Genomic DNA, 27,182 nt, shown 5'->3' with positions numbered 1-27,182 from the left:
TAGAACGCCATGTTGTTCTACCTTAGGGAGGCTGATGGTTTCAAACTGCTGACCTTGTGGATCACGGCCCAATGAGTCACACAATGACACCAGGACTTCTCTATAGCAGCCCAGTGGGTAACACATTATGCCATCAGGGCTCAAATGTAGCAGCTAAGAATGGCTAAGGGCATGGAATGGTTTCATTTTGTTGTACTTGGGGGCCAGGGGAGTGGAGCTGATTCGATGGCACCTAACAATAATAAGAACGGCCACAAAAACATGATGGTTAAGTCATTATGAACCATATTTTATAGATTAAGACACAAAAGAAGAGAGAGTGTTAAATAATACAAGCAAGGCCACATAGCATACAAGCCAAAGAGCTAGAATTTGAAGTTCCCATCTTGACTCCATGAGGCCTCTGTGGCACCTTGGGTTAAGCATGGTGCTGCTAGTCCCAGGGCGGCAGTTGAAAATGATTGGCCAAAATGCAGCTATGTGCTCCTGCCCTGAAACATTACAGAGCAGTGATACTGTGTCCTGCAGGGTCGCTGGGTGGGAGTCCCTGTAATGGTAGCAAGTTTGGGGAGGGGCAGCATTTGGTGCTGAGTCTGGCGACCACACATTTGTCTAGTTCATTGTTATTTCTTAAGGCAAAGCGCTTAGACTCTCTTCTACGAGTCCTCCCAACGTTGAATTGTGTTTGCAGTTACCATTTTACTGTTCCTTTTATAAATCTAAATCTTGACTGCCTGCTTTAATTAAATAGTCCTGAGTATACTATTTTGATAGTTTAAAGTTGTTTTCTTGGTTTATAGTATACCTCTTAACAGATGAATAATAACTTAATTCCAGTAATATAACAAAACTCTAATATATACCCTTTCGCTTTCCCTTCTTTGAGCTATTGTTATCAGATTACATTTTTATAGCTTATCAAGCCTTTCAAAAGTCTTATAATGACATCTTTGTATAGTCTTTTCTCTATTATAATGAGAAGGAAATGAAAATATATCAGTATAGCCAAATACACTATAATGACCAATATAATTGCCAGATGGTATTCATTTACCTTTAAATATTAATAAATATAATTGTCATGTACGGTATTCATTTGTTGATGTGGAATTTAGTGACCGTTGGAGTCATTTCCTTTCAGATGGTGGGGTAGCTTTCACACGCGGTTAGGCTGGCTAACAATTACTGCTCTCAGACTGTTTATGGACTGTTATGTTTTCACTTTTGAAGGGTTGTTCTTGCTATACTGCACCCTGGTGTACACATTTGTTCACTACATTTCCATTTAGTACTTTACATAAATGACACCTCTGCCTTCTTTCCTCCAATTTTTTTAAAAATAAAAAGTTCTGTTGATGTTTCCTGTACCATTGAACTCATTCTGCTCTCAATACTTTCTTTTAGTCTTTGCTTTTAACACTTTGTTTGATATGTCTTGATATATTTAGGCTACCTGTGTGTCAGCTGTCTTTTTGGATATGTACATTAATAATTTTCATAAATGCGGAAAATGTTAGCCATTATTTCTTCAAATATTTCAGGGGGCCTTTCTTACCTCTTCTGTCCTTAAGTTATTTCCAAAACTGTATATTGTAACTTTTGCAAACACCACAGCTCTGTACGTTTTGGTTCATAGCCTCCTTTTACCTTTCTGTTGTCTTCTAGTACATAAAGAACTGGTGCACCTCCACGCAATCTTAATTCACTCTTCTAATTCAAATCTTCTATAGATCCTCCCTAGTGAATTTTTCATTGCATTATCATATCATGCCTTTCAATGAATACATTTCCATTTACTTCTTTTATTATATAATTTCCATTTCTATCTGTAGAATCTTTAGTTAATTCATTATAGTTAATATTTTCTTTATTTTTCAAAATTTGGTTCCTTCATTACTTTGAATATATTTGTAATAATTGATTTTAGGGATTTTTCTATTAAATTCAGCATCTGTAAACTCTTATTGTTTGTTTGATCAATTTATGTGCTTATGTTACCCATTTCCTGTGAAATTTTTCTCCCTTACAATTAATGGCTATTGATGTTTCTTTTTATTTTCTTGCAAAATTTTGTTTAAGCCTAATTTCTTACAGGTCATCTCTGATTTTACATAGGCTATTTATCAGCCAATATTGGATGAAGTAAACTCAATAGCATCAAACCAACAGTTTTTTATTTCTTTCCTCTGTCAGTGTTTCTGTTTTACTAGAGGATGCCTTCAAAATTCAGGCTGTTTCCAAAATTCCCATTTTTACTCTTTACTGGAATTTTTGGTTTCTCCTGTGTTCATGTGAATAAAATTTGTGATGGCAAGACATACAGCATGTCCTTGAGGTCTCTGGCCTTCACTGTGCACATGCGCCAGTCTGAGGAAGTAATACCACAAATACGTTCCATCTTATCCCTTTATTTGATAGATGTACATTAGATACATCCTATGTTGTTATCATTAGATGACATCAAGCAGATCCAGACTCACAGTGACCCTACGCACAACAGAACAACACACTGCTCAGTCCTGCGCCATCCTCACAACTGTTGTGTTTGACTTTGTTGTTGACACCATTGTAAGAATCCATTTAATTTAAAATCTTCTTTTCTCTGATCCTGTGCTTTACCAAGCACCCGATCTTTTTCCAGGCACTGTTCCCTTTGAATCTATCCCCAGAGTATGTGAGACAAAGTCCTGCCATCCTTGCTTTTAAGGAAAATTCTGGTTCTACTTCTTCAAAGACAGATAGGTTTGTTTTACTGAAAGAATATAATACTTTCAATATTGTTTCCCAACAGTATAATTTAAATGCATTAATTCTGTTACCGTCTTCCTGATACATTGTCCAACTTTCACATGCACGCGAGGGGATTGAAAATTCCATGGCAGGGTCAGGTGCAATGTAGTCCTCACACTAAAATTTTTACTCTGGAACATCCCAAAGACATCTTGTTCAGCAGTTCTGTCCAGTGTGATCTGTCAGTTGCTTGCTTGACTGCTGCTTACATGCACAATTACTGTGGTTCCATGTAAATGAAATCCTTGACAACTTCAGTAGCTTCTTTTTTTATCAGGGGATTGTCTTTGGGTCCAGGATTTGTTTTCCAGTATATTGAGTTGCAATCTATACTGAGGGATTCAATTTTCCTCAGTAAGTGCTTCACTTTCAGCAAGCAACGTTGTGTTGCATATGTATTGAAAATGATCTCTAAGCTTTCTTTCAATCCTGACACTGTATTCTTCTTATGCTCTAGCTTCTTGGAGTATTTGCTCAGTGGACACACAGAATATTTATGGTGAAAGGATACAACTCTGATGCAGACATTGCTTGATTTTAAACCTAATTATACTAAACATAGTACTCCTGGTTTAGTTTGAACCCCTACTCATAAAGTTATTAAACTTCTCTTAAGTTAAAATTACTTAAACAAAAGATGTTTCCTCATAGAAAAATATACAGAGCATATTTGCAATGGATTTATTGTTGATTCTTCAGAATTAATGTAAAGGCACCATAACTGAGGAGCCACACTTTAGAGTGTCATACACAGCTATGGGAATACAGATGCACAGCAGGTTAAGTGGTGTGCTGCTAACCACGGTTGACAGTTCAAACCTACCAGCCACTCCTCCAGAGAAAGGTGACGCTGCCTGGTCTTGTTATTAGTTACAGTGATGGAAAGCCTCTGGAACAATTTGATTCTGCCCGTTGAGGCCCTATGACTCAAATCAACTGAATGGCACCGGGTTGTTAAGCAGGAGACACATTTCTCTCACAGTGAACAGTTCATGTTGGAGGCCTGTGCTCCATTAAATGATCAAAGTACTTAGAGTCTTTCTCTTGTGTTACTAATTCACCTGTGAATTCATTCTTCTTCTCATGATTTATTGCGGCTCATCAGCTCTGTGTCCACATTTATAGAAATTAGAAATCTAGAATAAGTATTTTATCTTATTAGATGGTGATCCACAAAATATATTACCTATTGGCCTGTATTTGTTCAATGCTGTGGAAGTTTCCCATCTGAATAGCTACTGGTTCAATGGCTGTAGTATATCTGTCACTTGATTATAAAAATAGCACATACTTCTAATACAGAATCTCCATAATACAAGATAGTAAAGGGAGGATAGGGGAGTTACCATTTATTTTGCTTCCCCAGTATGCATAGTCACACATTTCCTTCTTATTTTTTCCTCTGTTTGAAAAAAGTGTTTTGCACATATTCAGGCATTTTTTCTGGGGGATACATTTTCAGACCTCCTGAAATCACAGATAGCACCAAACACGTTTGAATTATGGCGCTGGTGAGGTCTATTGAAAGTACAGTGGACCGGCTAAAGAACAGCACATGTCATGGAAGAAGTACAGCCAGACCGGTGAGGCTGCATCTCGGTTCCTTTGGACATGCTGTCAGGAGAGACCAGCCCCTGGAGAAGGGCATCACACTTGGAAAAGCAGCAGCGGGGCAGTGACAAAGAGGAAACCTTCAACAAGGTGGAGTGACCCAGCGGGTGCCTTGCTTGGGCGCAAACATAAGGACGATGGTGAAGATCGCACAGAACTGGGCCGTGTTTCATTGTTGCATACGAGTTGGAAACAACGTGAGGGCACTGAACACTGTCACCACCACCAAACCCGAACGGCTTCATTTTGTCCTGTACATACACAACTGTGATAACGTGTAATGTGTAAGTTAGGCATGGTAAGAGATTCGTAGAAATAAATAATGGGCAATTATCAGATATAGACGCATGAACAGGAACGGGAGGGCAGGAGAAAGGAGGACTGCAGGAGATCTAATCGGACTACTATTTAACATTGTTGGGCCCTGATTGACAGCTGGTAACTGAAACCACAGAAAAATAAATCATAGATAAAGAAGGACTACTATTTTATCATTGCTGTATCCCTTCCTTTTCCCAATGCAATTGGTTGATGTTGAGAAGCTTCATTTTAGTGGCGGATTTACACATAGACTCTCACCCATTTTATTTTTATGTTATTGTAGAATATTTCCAGAGTTTCACTATTGTAAATAAATTGTTATATTCTCCCTCACACATTCATCTTCTCCTATATGTCTTATAGGGTAAATTTCTAGAAAATGTATTCCAAAATTTGTTTTCAGATACTTATGCCCCTTTTTTCAATTACCAGCAGTATATTAGGACTCATTTAGAATAACCAGGAAACTAGGAAAATAGCATTAGGTATCTTGATTTTTGAATTTTTTCCCAGCAGTTTTATTGGACTATAATTTACTTATCATACAGTGCCTAGTTCAATCACATGAAGAGGAGGTGTGCAATCATCATTACAATTAGCTCTAGAACATTTTACTCATTCTTGTGCTCATCATTATCAGCTCCGCATTTACTCCCACCCTCCCCTGTCATCTCCCATGAACCATTCGTCCAGTTACCATTCACTGATCCTGGATTTTATATACAGAAAAAAGCAAGCAAACAAACAAAAGTAACAAGAATAACAAAGTTAAACAGACAAAAGCCTCAATTGAAAAGAAAGCAGAAAATATAAAAATTCGAACAAATTTAAATGGATTATAGGGAAATCAAATGGTAGGGTGTTAAATTTCAGTCTGCCAGCATCGGCAACAATCCACTTTCCACTACAGTCTATGTGTAGACAGGCCGTTCACATCCCTGCTCTCTGGGCAGAAGGGATTCGTCAGAGGCTCAATCCACCATTTCCCTTCATGGTTTTTTTAAAACGGAAACAGCTTTAAAATGGTTCAAAAGGGATATAAAATGATGACACAATGTTTTGACCTAACTATCTTCCAGAATCTAAGTTAAAATGCTCTCTGTCTGATAACAGGGTTATTCACATCTCTCTGCCATGATTAAAGGGAATTTACCAGATGTTTAACCAATATGGGGACCTTGCACTTGGATTTTGGGCTTCCAGTGTTATACATAGCTTTCTACAAACCAAGTGTTCGCAATTTAAGCTCTAAAACTATTCCCTCCTTTCAATTTTCAAATGTATATTTTTATATGCTTTGGATTACACAGGCTGGTGTGCTTCTGCCAGGTGGGATTAGTTGACGCCTCATTTAGGTGGCTACTTTTTGAAAAAAGCCTTTAAGACTCCAGATGCTATTCTTTCTCATAGCTGGGAACCATCTAGTTTCTTCACTACACTTTGCTATACTACCCATATCTTTGTGATTTCTTCATGAGGGCAAGAATCAAGCAGGGACATGTCATAAGAACTAATTGTTCTTAGATTGGGCTAGCGTTAAGTGCAAGCTCAAATTCATTCATGCATATATGGTTTATATATGTCTCTGGTTCACCTTAGAGACATCGTTATTTTGTGTAGAAAACATTATCATCTAGGCAGCACTTCCACTCCCATCGAGCCAATAGTGACTCATAGTGACCCTATCGGAGAAGGTAGAACTGCCCCTGTGAGTCCCCAAGCCTAAACATCTTCACAGGAGTAGAAAGCCTCATCCTGCCCCTGTCAAACTGGCCAATGGTTTCAAACTGCTGACCTTTCAGTTGACAGCCCAATGAGTACCCACTATGCACTGATAGTGTCATTAGCTTAGCCAGTGGTACAAGAATTTAAAACACTGTTGAGAAAAGGAGATTATACAAGTATAGGCCAGCAACAAATCGCAACATATAAATTGACTTGCACAGATTAAACTCTTGTGACTGGACACTATTTACATAAACAATGGAGTTGGTGATAGAGCAAATATTCCAATACTATTCGCTCACAGCAGCAGAGCCACACATCCCAGATTAATATGTTTCATAATGAAGCAAGAATCTTAGACTGTAGGTATTATTTGATTTTATAATTCATTAATTTTATTTTACCTTTTTTTTCACTGTGGATATCATACAACTATTTTCCTCAGCAACATGCAAAAGCACATGGGATCAATGCATTTTGGCTGGAAAATATTTTTAAATCAATTTATTTCTGATTCATGTTGTAATGTGTTGGTCCGTGCTCTGCTGCTCCATGAAAGGCTGGTACTTCTAGTTCACCTGCTGCTCTCTGGGAGGAAGATATGCCAGCCTTCGTCTGTAAAAGATTTACAACCTAGAAGCCCTGCCTGACAGAGCCCTGCTCTACCAGATTGGGTTTCTATGAGTCAACGTACACTTGTGATGAGAGATTTAGTTTGGAATGTATTGGCCGTTAGCAGAGTTTAGTAGTTTATATATATCATTTACCTTTTTTTCCTGTTTGATTTTACCTATTTTAACATATTTTATTTTATTTAAATGAATATATGTGATTTCTTTCAAGTCAGTGTGTCAACCTCTGTCTAATATGATTATTGCAGATTTTTAAATTGTTTGTTGTATTTTTGACACACATATTAGAGGCTTTATTTCTTAATATATAAAACATTTCCTTCATATGTTTTTCCATTGATCTAGTGCTTTAGAAAATCTTTTCTGATCCTTAGAATACATGTTATGTATTCAGAGCTGACTCATACAGTTCTGAATACATGTTATGTATTCAGAGCTGACTCATACAGTTCCTCATGTTGTGGTGACCCCCAACCATAAAATTATTTTTGTTGCTACTTCATAACTGCCTTTTTGCTACTGTTATGAGTCAGGCGACCCTGGTGAAAGGGTCATTCGACCCCCAAAGGGGTCGCGACCACAACTTCAGCTTTAGAGTATCACTTCATTTTAGTTATTCTAGCACTCTAAAATATTAAATTTACTGATAAGAGTTTAGTAGCATTGTTCTTTAATTATCTATATAAAGGCATATTTTATAATCATTGTCAATTTTCCCATGGAGGCTCGGAAACAAGTTTTGTTTTGCATTGTACTATATCAATATAATAATCTATATATTACAATGCTACAATTATAAATCTTTATTAAAAATAAAGTTTTACTGAGGGGCATAAGTGAATGCTTGATGTATCATTGTATTTTGAATTTAATAATGTCAAATATATTCCAATGTACACTCTACTAATAAAATATAATTATAAATTCTTATGTACAACATATGTTATCTTAGACTAGCATTTTATACTTTATATTTAATTTGCTTATATTTTATATTTGTGGTGATACTAAGTTAAATGATTTCTTGTTCTAAAGTAGTAATTTTCCATTTTTTCAAATACCCTTTTTTCTCTTAGAAGTTTAATACATTGGGATTAAATATATTGGGATACATGATGCTCATAAGTGAATCTTTCTTGTTTCTTTTCATAAGACTTTCACATTTTACTAATCTTATCCTTTAGTTTGTGTTTGTTCTATTGTTAGAAAGTTCTCTTTCATATGTTTATAATTCTTCTTTCTCTTATATAGACAGGCTACTAACTTTTTTGTTGATTCTAAAATTGGTCATCTAACTAAAAGCTTATTAATTCAGACACGTGTTTGACTTTACTGGTTTCCATATAAAATTACCCAATTTGAAAATGGTGGTGCTTTTGTCTACTTTTCCTTTCGAAAGCTTGATCCAAGCGTCCCTCTCTTGGACCCAGCTTCATCTGTTCCCTTCCTCCCCTCAGCATGGAGGAGTGCGAGGCGCTCTGCACAAGGCTTGCCTTGATGATCCACGGCAGTTTCATGTGTCTCGGATCTCCTCAGCACATTAAAAACAGGTATGTTGTTTGTCTCTTGTGCTTTACATGTTTGCTCTAAAATCAATTTCATGGTACCATGCTATTATTGGAAATCACAGAGACTCTAGACATACTGTGATCCAATCAGTTCATTTCCGAGAACAGAGGGTGAAGGACCTGACATTGCAGGCCACTAGAATGCCCAGACTAAGGAGTTAGAGACTCAGGAGCTCCCCTAGCTAGTCCAGAATTTCCCCACATGTTTGCTTTCTTCCTTCCAAGACAATGTTGTGTCCTTACTTTAAAACACTGACAACAATTGGAAATATAACTGTAGGGTCAAGATGAAGAAAAAACAAGAAAGATTCTTATTATTACTAGTATTTTATCAAAAATTATATCAATTCCTCCCTCATCTACAGTAAATCAGAGGATTTATTTTACATACCAGACACTATACTTTTAAATATTTCTCTATAATCTAGTGGGTAAAATATTTATTAGTGTTGGTCTTTAAAAATGTAAGTTTTCTTTTCACATTTTCCATTAACTTTTAGAAACTTAATGATTGTGTTATAAATTTCTTGGTGCGATTTATGTCCTAGGTGTGCCCTCTCCCCTCCCCCTCAGAGTCCCCTAAAATGGTTTTAGAATTTCTTATCTTTTAATTTTTTTTAATTTACTATTGCATTTATTACAATAATTTTAAAAGAAGGTGTATCATGAATAGCTAATACACACATACATATAAGTTATACATCCCTATCAAATTATTTATACAGTATTATTGAGTACTTTAGGTCTGTATTTTTTTCTCTTTTGATATGTTCAATGTTTTTAAGCTTAAAATTTTTAAGCAGAGATGAAGTAAATATCTGTATGTGTTTAAATGTTTTTAATCTTTGATGAAAATAAGCATTGATTGAGATGAATTTTTTGTGAGTAACTAAACCAAATCTATTTCTATGGAGTTGAATCCTAGGCTTACAAAAGCTGTAAATCTTTTCGGATGCAGACTCCCGCATCCTCCTCCTATGTGCTGTTGACAGGTTCAAACTGCCAGCCTTTTCATTAGTAGTCAAGCTATGCAACCACTTGTTTCAGAAGTAAAGGTTGATTTTCCATCAGTTCTGATGTAGGCGGTCCTGGGAGGGTCAAACTCACTGCTGCTTTCTGCTTAGGGTCAATCATTTGTCAGCTGAACCTATTCAAAGTAGTTCTTGCAGTGCACTCTGTCATCTTTAATATGTATCACCAAAAGAAAAATAGTATTTCATTTGTGGCATAGTTGGGTCACAAGCGGGGCTGCTAACTGCAAGGTAAGGGGTTTGAAACCAGCAACCACTCTGTGGGAGAAAGGCGGAGTTTGTACTCTGTGAAGAGGGACAGTATGGGAACCCCACAGGGCGGGTCTCCCTTGTGCTGCAGGGTGGTTAGGCTGCCAGCAACTCCATGGCAGTGAGGGAACATTTACGGGTACTTACGTACAATTTTTGCAGCTACTTTTCTGATTGCAAAGGTGAGTTATGGTTGATTGCACCTGCTTGCCTTTTATAAGTTTGACAAAGGTGGCTGAAGAGTCAGCAGGACCACGCACACGAAAAGAACGACCCTCTGTCTGATAGCTCCCACCTGATCAGTTCTGAGTTTGGATGGTATTGATTTGTATTAATTGTGGAGGACCAAGTGTTACGAAATATGAACCGCTGAACCATTTCTAGCAAAAAAATACTCATGAATTATTCAACCAAGCATTGAACTAGATAAAGTATCCTGAATCATTTTTGAAGTATGTGGTTTTCTATAACATTCAAACAGACTTTATATTTCCATAAATTTAAGATTAAAATAATTGATTAATTAGGTAGTAGGTAGAGCTGAAAACTAAATTTATTTTTTAAATTGTGCTTGATCACTTATGAAGGACTCTTTTATGTATGGGCTTGGTCAGCTATTTCTTGCTGTTTGGTCGCCGTTGGGGGGAAAACTCCCTTTCTCCTAAGTTTCTTAATGATCAATGCTACTCTGCTCTAAGCTTTAACCTGGGTCATTCAGCTCAAACTACATGGATTATCAAACCCAGACCCCTGAATGCATTCAGCTCCACTGTGGTGGGTCAGCACATCCAACTTCCCCCAGTTAAGTGCCCAGAGTCACTCTAGTCCGCTAGCTAGCCTCCTGCACAAAAACACTCATCATTACTTGCTCCCTGGGTTGGTAAGTCCATCCCTCTGTCCCATGCTCTGACTTCTGGTTCTGATGCTACTCCTCTGACTATATCGATGCCATCTAGATTTAGGAGGTTCAGGTCCAGAGAATATACTCCACACTCCACCCCTGGCTCTTGCTGATAATGGTATCCCTACTCCTGCTTCTCAGAGGGATCATTTGACAGACAGCAGGATGCCACTACTAGTAATTCTGTTTGCAATTACTCCCATGTGAATCCTCTTGGTATCTTCCCCGACTGCGCTAGAAAGTACCAGGGAAGTTGTCTGGGTGTGAACCTTTATTTGCTGGGATTTTTAAATGCCAGATCCGTTTCTTTCTTGTCTGTTCATTTTTTTAAAATTTCAGAATGTGTTAGTTTGGTATATTTCCAAACATTTATCCATTTCTGCTAGGCTTTTAAAATTGTTGTTGGTGTACACTTCTTCATATTTTGTTATACATTTTATAACAAATAATAAAGGTAATACATTTTATTACCCTTGCTTCTGTTGTGACATTGCCCATTTTATTTCCAATTTGTGTTATTTCCTTCTTTTCCTATGTTATCTTTGACAGCGATTTGCCAATTATTTTAATTCTTTCAAAGAACCAACTTCCATCTTGATTATTTTGTTTTCTTTATTACTTATTTCTGCTCTAATTGTTACTATTTCTGTTCTCTGTTGACTATATTTTCTCATTGCTGTTTATATACATGTTGGACATGTTGGGGATTGGTATTGATTTTCAGAATTCTTTGTTTTAGGTTTTTAAGAATGTTATCATGATATACTTTGGAATGGCTCTTGCTATATTTCCTCTCATTGGAGCTTGTGTATCTGCCAACATGTTCACATTTGGTTCCTTATTCCAGACTAGGAATTCCTTATGATTAAATCTTGGGATATTGACTCCATGTCTCTATTTGGTTTTTCGTTACTCTTTTCTCTATTTCTCTTAAGACAATGAGTTGTTACTCTGTCTTTTACTTTACCCCGTCTCTCTTCAGTCAGCTGAATCTATTGCTGACTACGTCTTTGGGATTTTCTAATTCAATTCTGTTAGTCACTAGCTCCATTATTTCTCTTTGGCTTGGAAGGAGGGGTTAGTTAATTTTTCTTTAAATGTTTTCAATATGTTTATAGTTTCTCATTTTATCTCATTTTATTTTTTGATTCCAATTAATCTGTTTTCTGGTTTTAGTTTCCTATGAACCATTTAGTGCTATCGTCGCCCCTGTGTTAGTGTTTTCCTTTCGATTAGGCGTTTGCTATTGTGATCCTGTGTGTTTTACAATTTTGTTCATGATGTTGTCAATGTGATGTTTTAATATTTTATTGTGGTAATTTATATATAGAATCGTCTGTATTTCAAGGAATTATCTTTCTTAGATTTTACCTCCACGATTTGCTCTTTAGGAGTCTTAGTTGGACTGTGATATAAATATTTTGATTGCATATTTCAAAGTTTGTGGTTCAAACCCACAAGAAACATTAAGCTGCCTGGTCCACTAATGATTCACTTTCTCAGAATGCCTATAGGGTCACTGTGAATCCGAATCAGACTTATAGCAACCCTATTGGACAAAGTAGAAATGCCCTTTGGATTGTAAATATTTTTCAGAGTAGGACCAGATCAGCTGAATAAGTAACCAGAATCACCAGTCACTATGAGTCAAAATACACTGATAGGGAGTGAGTTTGCTTTCTGAGTCAGAATTGATTCAGTGGCAATGATTTTGTCCTGAGTAAGTGTGTGCTCGAGTGTGTCTGTGTGTATCTTTCAGCACTGAGTCAGCAGTTCTGTCTGAAGATTTGTTCTAGCGTGTGTCCATAGATTTTAGGGGTTTGCAAAAGTTTTCAGTCTCTGGATACTTATCTTGGCTAGTTCTCCCTAAGGTAACTAACTTTACTAATGTGAGGGTCCCTATGTCTTCTGTGAATTTGACTGAAGATTTCCCCAGATGATTACACTCCTGAGCCTGGATCCTTCAAATGTCTTTCTACGACTGGGGCATGGCTTTCCCTTTATGTCAACTCACAGCAACCCTACAGGACAGACTGGAACTGCCCCTGTGAGTTTCTCAGGCCATAAGACTCAATGGGAGTAGAAAGACCCATTTTTCTCCCCAGGAACTGAATGGTGGTTTCAAACTGCTGACCTTGTGTTTAGCAGCACAACCAATATGCCACCAACTGTTTACTCTTTCATCTTGGCCTACTGTCCCTTCAGAAGGCCCGAAGTCAGCACTTAATCTTAGTGGGGACCCCTTGGATATTATAGGAGCTCTGGAGGTACGGGCGTTAAGTAGTTGGCTACTAACAGAAAGGTGGGGACTTTAAAGCCACCAGCTGCTCACCAGAAGATGTGGCAGTCAGCTTCAGGAAAGACTAGTCTTGGAAACCCTCCGGAGCAGTTGTACTCTGTCCTCTAGGCTTCCTGTGAGTTGGAACGGATGGACACTTCAGCTGTGTGTTTGGTGCTTTGGGTTTTGTGTGTGATGTTTTTTGGGTGCGTCTTGATATTTTCTTTTTCCTTGATTTTTAATTTTAATATTGCTCCTGTCTGAAATCTGTTAAATTTCTTAGATAGGAAAATTCCCATCTCTCATAATGTTTGAGAAGTTTTCTGCTATTATTTATTCAAAGAGCATTTCTTAGACTCTCCCTTTTTCTTCTTCTAGAACTCTTATGATATGTAAATCATTTTTCATAATGGTTTTCCACATCGCCTATCATTCCAGTTCTTCTTCAGTGCAAAGCCATGGTGTTGTTCATGCCCATTATTTTAGGTTTAAACCCAAGTATTTCTATTAAGTAGAAGGATATTTCTATCCTTCTACTGAAATGTTTTGATCCCGATTTTCTTTAGATCTTTTCCCATGTTTTCCTTTATCTCTTTGAGCATTCTTAGAACTATTGATTTGAAACCTTTGTTGAGTTATTAGATTATTTGTTCTTCCTGAGAGGCTATCTCTAGGAAAAGAGTCATTAGGGAAGAGGGTAGAGTGAGTGCAACAGCATTAATCTGCTCCTCTAGGCCAGAGGAGTGTAATAGCATTTAACCACCAAGAAGCTGTCCCATAAAAATGTATCACTTGGGGAATACATCTATTGAAGAAGCCTGGGTATTTTCCTCAATCCAGCCATCTCTCAGGGATTAGTTCAGTCATCTACAGTGGAAAGCATCCCCCAATTGAGCTCTCCACTGGGATCCCACTGATCTGAAGTGGAAAAATATGGCAGGACACTGCCCCAATGACTCATTCCTAGCCCACCCTGCCCTCCTGACATGCGCCCACCCCAGCACAATGTTAAAAGAATAGTTCCCAAATTACAAAGGCATGCCTACATAAACGTCACTCCACTCATTTCCAGTCTGAGGCACCCAGACCAGATTAGAACAGCACCATTTACATTCCCACCCAAGACCAACATCACAGGCACACACAGCCTCACCCAATACTAGAAGCACCAGGACACAGACGGGTCAATCACCTAATGAAGCTGGCCTGTGATTAGTACAGCGAGAAAAGGAGGTCTTGTGAAACTAGCGAAGAAGCAACGTGCAAGAAATCAATCTGAAGGGTAAGAAGCTGAATCTCCTATGTACTAACGCCAGTAAAAATAAGAAAATATTAATAATGCTCGTAGATAACATAGACTTAAGAAACATATGAAGATAAAGGGAAGAGTGGGCTAATAAAAAGGAAAAAGTGGGGTTTCCTACAGTTTAGTTCACACCACATTGATCAAGGCTCCCGAGTTGGGCTGTATTTTCTGATGAGCTCTACTCGCACATTTGTGTGTTTCCTACATTCTCTTGATTCAACTTTCCTTTTGGTTCGCTAATATTTCAGTTTTTGTCTTAATTTCTTAAATCTTTGATGGCATGATTTCTTATTTTTCTACTTCTGACGTTGTTGCAAGGGAGCATTATTGTGCGACCAGCACTGTGATTTTATTGTTCACTTTCTATTCTACTTGAGATTCCAACACATATTTTCTAATTAGTTAGCACAGAAATGTAATTTATTATCTACAGATGCACTAAATTACTAATAAATGCCTACTTATTTATTGTCCTCTTCCATTGTTCCTATCTCTGAGTTACCAAAGGACAGTTGGAAAGGATATAACAAAAGATACATAACTTTGGCATCTATCTTATAGTCATTGATGGGTGAACCCAGGCTCTTTGGGCACTGGGTTGGGTTTTCCCTCCAGAAAACCTGGAGAGTTTTCTACAGAAGCACAGCCAGTGACGTTTATAGAGACATATCAGGAGAGAATTGTAGATAAAAGAAAATGGTTCACACAGCTGTAGGAGTGAGTAAGTGGCATCCGTTTCAAGTCCATGGGTCAGTTGTTAAACTAAAGGCTCTTCCTGAACGAGGCAGCAGCCAGGGCCAGCAGAGGAAGAAGCAAGAACCCAAAGCAGGAAAGCCACAGGCTGGTGACAGGTAGCACATCAGGCCTGTGACAGCCAGAATCAAACAGATCCCTGATTGGCAGGCTTTGGCGGCTGCCAGGTTGAGCAGGCATTATGGCAGACCATTGATAGCTCCCGGGTCAGCAGGCTGTTGGCCAAAGGACACAAGATAGGTGAGACAAATATGGGAGCCCTCTCAGCAAAAGAAATGAAGCGCTTCACCTTGGTAACTTAAATATCAAGCAGACCACAGCCTGGAGGAGATACCAATAGGGCTATGACCAGAGTAACTGCTGAGCTCACAGTAGATCCCATCATGGGATTACATTATGTTAGATTAGAGTAGCCGGGGGTCGGGCAGGGGGTGGGGGGAGGCTCAACTGCCATATCATTGACAATTCTGGCCCTGTCAAATTGACAGAAAATCTAAACACACCCAGGTAATTAGGAACACATTCCCATGTCCTCTGTACACATGTACACGGCAAAAGTACCTGGGTAAAAAGCTTTTCAAAATGCAATCAGTGAGCACAAGCATAGCTCACCTGGAGGAAGTGGGAAAGGGTGATAGAGCTGTACCTGTTTTACTTTCACCTCTCTGGGGAGCCGACTAAGCAGCCCACTTCATGCCCAAGTGTTAAAAACAGTGTCCCCAGCACAGGAAAACAAAGTATGATTCTTAAGCACAAAGTTTGGAATTTTAATATACCAGACCAATGTCTTATTTGGGGACAGGGAGAAGGGATAAAGCTTGTTTATTTATAAACAAAACAAAACTATGTATGATTTAATGAAAGATCTTTGAAATTATGAGAATATTTACTTGAGTTGGCAAACATGAAAACTTTAGGAAACAAGGATAAACGATGAATAAAATTCATAGATATGTTATAAAACTATGCTCCTAAAAATATAAATTTAATTTAGAAGAATTTTTACAGACTGTCTTCAACAATATAAAAGGATATACTGCTATTGAGCCTGCCAGCTACAATTCTGTGGAAAGATGAAAGTTAATATATCACTTTTTGTTATGCTGTAAGCTTTTTTGTGGAAATTTTGATGTAATACCTTTATAAAATGTAACTATAAAAATAAATGTTTATATTAATAATAAATTAATAATAAACATTTTAAAGTGAAATGTGTATTTATATGTTTATGCCATCGCAAAAATTGGATGAAGTTATTTGTACATGAATACAATAATGATTTTTGCTATGATGCAGAATGATTGAGTGATGTGCTATGTGATACTCAGGATTTCATTTTGTCTTTAAGGCTCTTATTATCCAACTGCTGATACTAACCAGTAAATTAATTTCCTTTGATATCGATGGTTTTATTAAGAAAGAAATGTGCTCACCTCCATGCTCTCAGCATGTTTTCACTCTAGGCATAATTTCATTGCATTTGTTTGCACAGTATTTTCTATGAACACCATTATTAATGCTAAGGTAACTTCCTGAGGAGAGTTTGTAACCCACATGCCCTTCCCCTGCAGGGAATTTGGGGTTGGAAGCCATCTGGGTCATGGTAGATGCAACCCAGAGCGGTCCCTGTACGAAAGGGAACTATCATACAGTATTCTGAAAAGAAATACACGCATGTACCAATCATGTTCCTGTCTGAAGACTTTGACCTTTTCCCTGCCCTGGCTAGAAAGTTCTTCTCCACGGTGTAATTATGATGCACTCTCTCCGTTGTTTGTTAAACTGTCACCTCGTCAGAAAGATCTCCCGTGTCGACTCTCCTCATTCCGAGAAGACACCCTGGACACTAGCGGGCACTAGGGCCACTTGGAGACAAGAGTGTGTTTTTCTGTCTTTATTGTAACTGCGTGTATCCACCATAAAGAGACAGAAGGAGAAGAAAGGATCCCAACCTCTCCTGGGATGTGAATTTGTTCGGAATGATGCATATTTTTGTTGTTGGTTATTTCCTTGCTTCCTCTGACCTGAATGCAGATATGGTCACAGATGAGTCCTGTCGGTCCATGAAACACATTCATGTAAAGCAGTGTTCAGATAGAATGACCTAAAGAAATACACTTACCAGTCCTACCCCTCTGATTTCAAACTTTAACCTACTAAGGAATGTCCCTTAAGTTAGTCTTCTGCCCCTCATAGAAGAGCCTAAACAAATGAATACTCCTTCCAAAATGTGAAATATAGCATTTAATTATTTACCTGATTACTGTCAACTTCTGCCAGAAGAATATAATGTGTGTGAGGGTTGTTATTGTTAGGTGTTCCCCAGTCTTCCCACTCATAGTAACCCTGTGTACAAGAGGCCAAAGCAAGGCCTGATCCTGCGCTATCTTCAAAAATGTAAGGCTCGGGCCCCTTGTAGCTGCTGTGTCTATCCATCACATTGAAGGTCGTTCTCTTTTCTACGACCCGCTACCAAGCATGAGGTTCTTCTCCAAGGACCAGACCTGTGTTTGGGTTTACTTCTGTATCGCTGATGTTTGGAGACGTGTCTGATCCATGCCAAGTGCTCTCAGTATTTCTAGACCAAATGAGCGCCATGAATCAACAAACAAATGTGAACTTATTCGCACATTCCCTGGCTTTTTAAAAATTACAGTTATACTTACAGTTAGGACTGGATTCTAGAAGTAGATTCTGGTCAGACCATTAAAGTATTCAGGCTCTATCTATCCGAATAATCAGCCACTATTAACAAGCTCTTTGATAAAGAGGTTTTTTTCATGCCTCATTTGTCTCTGACAGAGAGAACTCGACTTTCTCTCAAAATAGTCTGTATCACTCATTTTGCTGCCTTTTAAGACAGGGATCTGTAATCGGCATCTCCATTAAGGGAGACGATCAGGTGTCTGATTCAAGCCTAATTGCTGCACAGCCCTGGCAATGTTCTCCTGTCACCTTCTCTGCTGGAGAGCCAGGCTCAGCAGTGATGCACACTGGCCAGCCAAGAATTCATGTGGAAGGCAGCCAGTAAAACTGGGCCATTTGCAAGACTCAACTGTCCACCCAAGGACTGTAAATTCTAATTGTAAATATAGCCTGTTTTTGTTATGCGCTGTAGAAATATAGCTTTAAGCACGAGAAAATGCAGGGTAGCCAATGAAAGGGTTTTCCGTTAGGTCAGAAAGACACTTCAGGTTTTAAAGGAATCAACACTGGGACTTAGGAGAATGCTTTTTCTTTCTGCATGTAAACAGTCACCCTAAAATTTGTTTTATTGCTTAAAAACTAGTCTCCAATTTTAACTTAGGAGTCCTTGAGGAATATTAGTTATGAGTTGAGCTGCTGTCTGCAAAGTCCGGAGAGACGACTGCTGGCTGAGGAGACTCTCCTTCCTGTTTGTAACCGACTGACTCCCCCAATGTCACTGCTATGGGGCCAATGGAGACTGATAGGGACGCTACTGAAGAGGGTGGAGCTACCCCTCTGAGTTTCTGACGCTATTTATGGGAGTAGAAAGCTCCATCTATCTCCCAAGAGCAGCTAGTGGTTTCAAACTGCTGACCTTGTAGTAGTTAGCAGGCCAACGTGTAACCAATATGCCAAGCCCCCTTAATTGTGAATATTAATCTGTGAATTTTGTGTGGTGATTGTAATGAATTATAGAGGCCAACATAGATATAAAATGGTGTAGGAGGATTGGTTGGTGTCCAAAATAGGTAAAGAAGGGTGGACCATGGAGATGTGTCTGGTATGGCAATAGGGGGGCCAGAGGAGGTCAGACACATCTACCCTCATGCCATTTATTACAACAACCATGTAGGGGGAAAAATGATAACAGAAAACTACAAATTCTGGAGCAGGTATGAGAAACTGGGACTCAATTATACACAAGCAGTATGGAAAGGGATATGATGCTTCCTTAAGCAATTGAGAAGAGCAAGTCTGTATAATTCAGGAACCCTTCTGCTGGGTATATACTGTAAGATTGTAAGAGTAACATCATGGATAGGTGATATAGTTTATTATGCCAGCCTGGCCGATAAATACTAGTAGGATTAACTGAAGGGCGGAGAGATAATGGCTTGATGAGCCTCGCCTTTCTTGTCTCTTGCTCTTTGATCATCGGACCAGGGTGTGGCTGCCTTGCTCGTTCTGTGCCTCAATTTATAGGCTACACTACCTATAGGATGCCTAGCCTGTGGACTGTCTCTGTAAGTCGAGGTCCCTTTAAGACATCTCTGGAGCTGGGGACTGGCAGTTGGGACTGGTGGTTAGTTGACAGTTGGTGATCTGCCTTGTGATTGGCTGCTGTGCTGAGATAGCCTCACTCTCTGTCTAAATAGAGGGAGATCTGGCAGCATGAGAAGGACTGCTAGTCTCTCACAACTCTGAGCCATTTGTAGTGCTTATAATTTAACTGTCCATTTCTTATATATTTATCTGTATATGATTTAACAGTTCATTTCTTGTTATATATCTAATTATCTTTATAAATAAATATATTTAATTATCAGCAATTTGGTTTTATCTCTCTAGAGAACCCTGTCTAACACAATAGGCATATCCACACCCTTGTTAATCATAGCATTTCTCATAATAACAAGAACATGGAAACAACATAAATGCTCACAGAAAAAGGGATATATAAACTTTGGTACCTTATCAGTAACCAGACAGGCCTCCATTCCAACCAATCCATTTATAACTTATCTACAGGATGGGGGTCCTAAGCCAATTCAAATAAAGGGCAGAGTGGTTGGGCATTTGTTAAAATTTCAAATTAGTTATTTGACTCAAGTGCTTCACACTGTGATTCATTCATAAAGTTTCAGAACCCTTCCTTCTAAACATTCTGTGATTTTCTGGTGGGCTACAAGTCTACAAGCCTGGCCTCGTCTTTGCACATAGCTGGCTCCATCCAGTTCTGACTATCTAGTCTGGTAAGCAAGGTCCATCCAGATGTGTAGTCTGTTTTAGTACTTCATAAATGCATTTGCCTCCAGTCTTCTCTGAATTAAATTTTTTTTTTCATAAAAAAGGGAAAACAGACCAAACTCACTGCCATTGAGTTGATTCTGATTCATAGTGACTATGGTTCAAGGTTGAACTGTCTGTTTCTATGGCTATGTATCATTGCAGGAGCCGAAACCTTCAGCAGAGCAGATAGGAGATTTGAATTGCCCGATATGCATCCCACTACCTTACTAAGGCTCCTTAATTTTTTTGGTGCTTATTAACTATAAAGGAGGCCTGGTAGTGTAATGAGTTACTCACTGAGCTGCAAATTGTGAGGTCAGAGATTCAAATCCACCAGTCCCTCTTTAGGAGAAAAATGAAATATGTAAAATCTTGAAATTCAAAGGGAAGGTTGAGAAATTATGACAGCGGGTTTAGGTTGGTTTAATGTGGAAGCAAAATGGGAGCTCATTATGGGCTTTTTGTTCACCTTTATGCATTTTCTGCTGCTTTACCTTATCTTCTCCTGAGCTGCAAGACTGCTCAGGTCACAGGTAGGCCAGAGAGACTTTCCTGCTGAGACTGTCTTATCTGAGCCTTTAATCCACAAAGGGGTGGGGGAATGGTGCTGCTTCTGGAAGCAGCTCTTCACTTGTGCTATGAGAAGCGTTCGTTTTTCTGAGTGTCCCACTATTGTCTTTAAGGCTCTATTGCATGGGACATGACTCAAGTTCACAGAGGTCATTCTGACACTCTGAAACGGAATGAAAAAACTTTAATCAGATCTTGCAAAGAAACTCTGACCCTCAAAAGCTTGAAACTGTAAATGACAAAATAAGGTACATTTGTTTACGTGCCTGTAGGAGATCTCCCCTCCATGGAAATACTTTGTAAAGTAGAGGTCTTTGCAAAGATGGCAGCTGAACAGGTGGGCTGGCTCTGAGGGGTCTCTGTGTTAAGGGTGGTGTTTTCTCCTGAGATCTCACCCATTATTCATCAAGCCACAAAGTAGACTGATGGTGCAGACTTAATTAGTTGCACTTGGTACTTACTTGTGTGGGCACTTACTTTATTACACTGGGTAGATTGCTCCGAGGTGAATAAAGGCAGAGGCTGACAACTTCAATACCACTTGCCTCACTTCTGGTGATTTTGTGACACCAGAGCTAGAACCTTAGCATTTGCCACGTTATGATAGCTGAGGTAGTCGGGTATTAATGTAACTAGCCAGAAATACTTCCCTTTCCTACAGTCCTTCCTCCTTGGCACATATGTTGTTTTCCAGATTGGACTGATAACCCAGTCCCAACAATAGCCTGGTCTTTGATCATCACGTTGTGTATTTGGGGACTTTAGGGAAATGTGTCCTTCTGTTTTGTTAGTGGAGTCCCCTGGGGATGGTGCATGAGTCTTAAAGGATGAATCCATGGAAGCTCTTTTCTGTTTGTATTTTGTTTATTTTTAGAAAGAATATGGGTTTGAATTAAATTTCACCATCTTTCTCATTAAATTCATGTGTATAGTGTCCTGTGCTTATTTGGAAGATAAAAAATCATGCAATTTTTTATGCAGCAAAGATATTACACATGCAGGGGATTTTATTATGCATCTATTAATCAGAAAGCTGCATAAATAATGAAGCAATAAAGAACTTTGGGGAATTCCTTCATAGTTAACACAAAATTGTCTTATTTGGTGTAGAAATAATGATGTCAGGATTTTAACTTCAAGGAAAATAGTTATATCTGAACAGGTAGCTTAGAAATGAAAAAAAAAGGTGGGGGAGGAGAGTGAAAGAAAAAGAAGAACTTCTCAAATTGATAGTTCGAAAATTACTCTGATGGTTAACTTTAAAATGTTCTTTAACCATCCAGATTGTAGGCTATTTCTGAAATGAAGGAACAGTTTCAGAGACCAGAGCACTGAAGACTATGAGAAAAAATGCAAGGGGTAGCACGTGGGGCCTGTGCGTTAGCTCTCAGTTCCCCACCCAGGAAACAACATCGTTGTGCCCTTGCTTCCTTGGCAGCTGGTAATGATAATGATGCCGGCACTTGGTTTTCCATTTTGCCAAGTCAGCTACTGCCATATAATTTTAAATGATTCCTTCAAATTCCTCCAGAAAGGAATAAAACCTATTCCTTTTAAAATAAAAAGCATTTATTACATTTTTCTGTCCAGTAAATAAAGAAATATTGTTCCTCATAGTCTGTGTATTACCAAGGAATATAATCCATCTTAATTCATCAAATCTGCACTGGGTGTGTGCAGGGATATAAAGGTCAGTCGTACAAAAGCCTATAGGCCTTGCCCTCAAGAGCAACAACTGATGTGATAGAAAACTGTTCTACACACTGGGAAACACAAGGAAGGACATCCAGATCACACAAGAGGTCAAGGAAGACCCTGAAGCAAGGCTCTTCGTTGCCAAATAGGAGCAAATGAGCCTAATGGATGTGTTGAATAGTTAGTATTTCTAGAATAAAGGATGGCAAACTTCAATATGATTATAAGTTCATGTAAAAAAAAACCTGACAACTGGACTAGGAGGTGACATCTTCAGAAGCAGAAAGATTGAAGCTGTCAAGGGCTTCATCTTGCTTGGATCCTTTCATAATTAATGCTTCTGGAAGCAGCCATTAATAAATCAAGGGACCACTTTCACTGGGTAAAGCTGCTGCCGCAGACCTCTACAAAGTGTTGAAAAGCAATGAGGCTGCTTTGATGAAGAAGGTGGGCCTGACCCAAGCTATGCTATTTTACATCATCTCACATGCATGTGAAACTTGGACATTGAATTAGAAAAACCAAAGAATCAATTCATTTGCATGATAGTCCTGGTTGAAGAATATTGAAAATACTGTGGAAAGCAAAAAGAACAGGCAGATCTGTCTAGGAATAAACACAGCCAGATGCTCCTTAGAAGCAAGGATGATGAGATTCTATCTCATTTAATTTGAACTGGTTATCAAGACCAGTTCCCAGAAAATGACATGATGCTTGGTGAAGTAGAAGGGCAGCAGAAAAGAAAACCCCAATGAGGGTTAGGTTTAGGTAAACAGAGTGGCGGTGACATTGGGCTCCATTATCATGGTTGTGAGGCCCGCATGTTTTGTCTTGTTTTGCATAGGGTCTCTGTGAGTTAGAAGCACTGGATGGCCTTAATAACTACAAAATTAAGGATTGACTTGGGTGTGTAGCAAGAGAGGAAGTCATCATGAGGAGCCTTGTAGAACCAGCTGCATTTGATTTGTCAGAAATTCCCAAATATTGACGCTGACATGCATCCTGAGTTTTGAGATGTTTCTAGTGCTATTTAATGGTGGCAACTTTAATGCAAGCTCTGTGTTTTTAGATCTGTAGTTGAGGTTGCCACCATCTAGCTACAGAGAAAAAAATCTCATGGAGAGATGTACTGAAATTTTATTTATTTTCAATCTTTGCCACCTATCCACTAATATTCTGCACTTATACTCAGAAATTCATTGAGGCATTTTTCAAAGACAATTTCTTTTCCAGAGGGAATGCTGGTACCAGCTGTTGAGTACTGGTTTTTATCTATTATTTATTAGGTTTTTTTAGTTAATACTTTGGATCTATAATCCTTAAAGCCATTCTAATTTGCATATGCAGTGATTAGAATCTTCTCTGATCCAAATTTAACTAAAGTTAGAATGGTAAAAACACCAACTGTGAAGAGACATGGCTTTGAAGTAAGAAGCCCTGATTAATCCTGGCTCTGCAGTTAGTAAGCTGATGACAATGGGCAATTTTCCTTACTTCATTTGGACTCAAAATCTGCATTGTTTACAGGAAAAAGCTATCTGTTTTTCCAGCCCATCAGGTTACTGTAACTGTGAAATGAACTAACTGACATGAAAGTGTTAAATAACATAAAGAAAACCACGAGTAACCACAATTAAACAATAATTGTTGAAACGGAATTTTCTATTTTAATTTACCAGGATTTTAAGGGCCCCCTCCCTCAACTTTAAGTTATACACCCTTCATCAGGTTACTTCAAAAAGTTGAGGGGATTCAACAGGGGAATCATTTGTGCTTACTACCTCATTCAGAGGGGACCCAGGCCAGAATGCAATGCTAAAAATCTTATTTTTTAAAAAAGTTGTCCTTGAGGCCGTTATTACGCATGGCATTACAGTGTGTGTCAGCTGGAACTCGGCACCACGAGGCTTTTAATGACTGGTTTTCAGAAGTCACCGGGCTTTTTCTAGAGGGCTTTTTACAGATGGTCTTCAACCTTCAAATTCTGGGCTTGGTGTTAAGTGTACCACCTAGGAACGTCACAAACCTTCTCAGGAAGCTAGCATTCAACCGTATTTCCTACTCCAACATTGACCTGACTCCTGAGGACGTGTGTCTAGTCCACACAGGAGCAGGATTCAAATTCAGACTGTCAGTTTCCAGAGCAGATAGTACAGCCTGGCACATCATCAAAATCACTCCTAATTATCAGATCAGAAGCACAACTCTGTCAAATATACCCTGAGCACAGAACTTTATGCTCAGATACACCTGAGACCTCTGAGTACTAGTTGCAAAATTCCTGTAATGATAAATCTCCCTCCTTCAGAGGACTCTTAAATTATCTGTGCCTCAATTTCTTATGCACTTGGAAAACTGAAATATATAAGCACCTTTGTACATCTGGTGAGGATGGAGTGAGGCAAGACCCATCCATCAGCAGTACAACGTCTCACACATCCTAGTGAGCGGAAGAAAAATGACAGTAAATGCACACCTGCTTTATTAATGGAATTTGTTAGTCTACAGACATTCTTCACGACTCCAAAAATCACTGCCCTCGAGTCGATTCCGACTCACAGTGACCCTAACAGAATGAGTAGAACGACCCTGTGGGAGTCCTAGACTGTGCGTCTTTATGGCCATAGACAACTTCTGCTTACTCTCCTGGACCAGCCGGTGGTTCGAAACGGCCACCCCATGCCTAGCCCATGAAAAGGTTTTGAGGTGCTGTGTTTCTGTACGCTTTCATTTACACTTTGTCCGTATCTCCAACAACCTGTGGTCCCTCGACAGGATGAGAGGCTGTGCTTGGGACCCCGCACAGATCTCGGAGGGAATGACAATAACTTGAAGCGAATCCAGGAGATACGAACATGGAACTATACGTAGAAGTTCTCTAGCTGTTTAGAAAAGTGATGCATGTCGTTGAAACACAGTCGTCTTCTCTTGGGAACATTTACATGAAAGGGCGTTGAGCTATAAAAGTATTAAGGTGCCTCACGGCAGAGCCATCCCTTCTCTTATCCCCATCAATTTTTTACCATATGCTAGACACTCTAGTGGGTACTGGGACAGGGACCTCAATGAACAAAACAGAAAACATGTCGTAATCATGACACGTTCATGTATTTGTGCTTTATTCCATGTAATTGAATTGAAATACATTATTGAAAAAGTATTAAAGCAGTAGAAAATGCACATGTTTTAGAGGGGTTCCTATGAATATTTGGAGATCAACATTTAATATTACACTACTGTTGACTGTAACCTCATGTGCATGATTGGGATGCCAGTAAAATCTATAATTCCACAGTATTAAGGAGAGTGGACTGATTCTTTCCAAATTACAGTACTCTCCAGGTAAAGTCCAGTAGAGAAAACTGTTCTACATGACAGACAGATGTCTAGTCAGATGTATACATTTCCTTTTATCTCTTTCCAGACTTATTCCAATAGTTATGGACCTCGAAGCAATGATGACTTGATTTTTAAGACTGGTTTGGGGTCAAGCTTTTCACATCCTTTAACTCAGTACCATGCATTCACAATTTGCACTTTTGCTTTTGCTTTTACTGGACCGCCTTTAAATTGCTAAATAAATACCTGAATAAATTAAGTTATAGAAAACTGCATACTTGTGTTATGATGGATATCTGGGTATCAAGATGTTTGAGTATCCATAATCTCTTAATGATTTGGAATAAATACTTAATTTTTTCCTTCTACATGAAAAGTATTAGACTTAATATCTGCCACTCATAGGTCAACGTAGTAGTAACCATATTTTTATTTTATTCACGTCTCAGGTTCGGTGAAGGTTATACAGTCAAGGTTTGGCTCTGTAAGCGAGCAGATCAACATCACACTATTACTGACTGCTTGAAGCTCCATTTTCCAGAAATCCAGTTCAAGGTAGTGCTAATTCTTGGCCTGGCATCTTGGTTTTCATCTATTAACGTACTTGTGTTTTTCTGTGTTAATTCTATGGTCTAATAAATACTGTCTCATCTTTTGGCCTCATGGCAACATATAGGCTATGCTGACATACCATATACAACTGATGATGTTTCACAGCTCTTAAGGAAAAGGCACTTGTTGTAGACACCGGCCCTCTGCGGTGCATATCCATTGCAAAGTGTGTTTTGTTCAGGGTGGAATATTGCGAATGCTTCTTTCTTACATATATTGTATTTAAGTTTACAAGTGGTCAAATCAGTGTTTATTTCCCAAAAGACCTCTAGACTTGGGATCAAAATTTAAACCAAATCCTATAATCAATTTTATTCTTTCTCCCAAACATTTCTCCTATACCACATTAATTTTGTACTTTGAAAAGATCTCTAGGCATGTTATTAGCTCCTTAAAAATGTCTTCTTCAGTTTTGTGGCAATGTAGGGGCATCTAAGGGAAAATTAAAGTATTTCTACTAATGTTCTAGTTCATGTATGCACAGTCTGTCCCCCACCCCCACCCCACCCCCCACCCCCACCCCCGCCCCAGAGCAAATGTGAAACATATCTTTGCAATCAGTTGATGGCTGCAGCAAGGTCTTATAATAGCACACTGTTTTAGTCTTGTTAGAGGGTACCTGCATAATAATAAAAGGATACTTTTTTTTAAAAGGTTGCATAAAGGTCAGTGTGTTAGGCCAGGTTAACTAGAGAAGCAAATCCAGTGACCCTCATACATGTGTAAGAAAGAGTTTTATATCAAGAACTAATTATATATTGAGAAAACATCCCAGCCCAGTCCAGCTCAAGATCAGCTCAGAAAGTCACGATGACTGCTTTCCG

At 38.7% G+C, this 27,182-nt stretch overlaps 1 protein-coding gene across 1 annotated transcript in view; it reads left to right on the top strand.

Annotated features, from left to right (window-relative positions):
* The window catches only part of ABCA13 (ATP binding cassette subfamily A member 13), a 457,705-nt gene that overhangs the window by 428,419 nt on the left and 2,104 nt on the right, over positions 1-27,182 (top strand). The window contains exons 52-53 of the mRNA XM_045286290.1: positions 8,537-8,629; positions 26,196-26,301. Of these exons, the coding sequence (XP_045142225.1) occupies positions 8,537-8,629; positions 26,196-26,301 (199 nt within the window). The remainder of the gene's footprint in view (positions 1-8,536; positions 8,630-26,195; positions 26,302-27,182) is intronic.

This window comes from Echinops telfairi, unplaced genomic scaffold (assembly GCF_000313985.2).
Source record: "Echinops telfairi isolate 266 unplaced genomic scaffold, ASM31398v2 ScPeMD7_7;HRSCAF=31, whole genome shotgun sequence".
NCBI classification, from domain to species: Eukaryota; Metazoa; Chordata; class Mammalia; order Afrosoricida; family Tenrecidae; genus Echinops; species Echinops telfairi.
The sequence above is the reverse complement of the archived record's forward strand: the minus strand, read 5'-3'. Positions and strand labels throughout refer to the sequence as shown.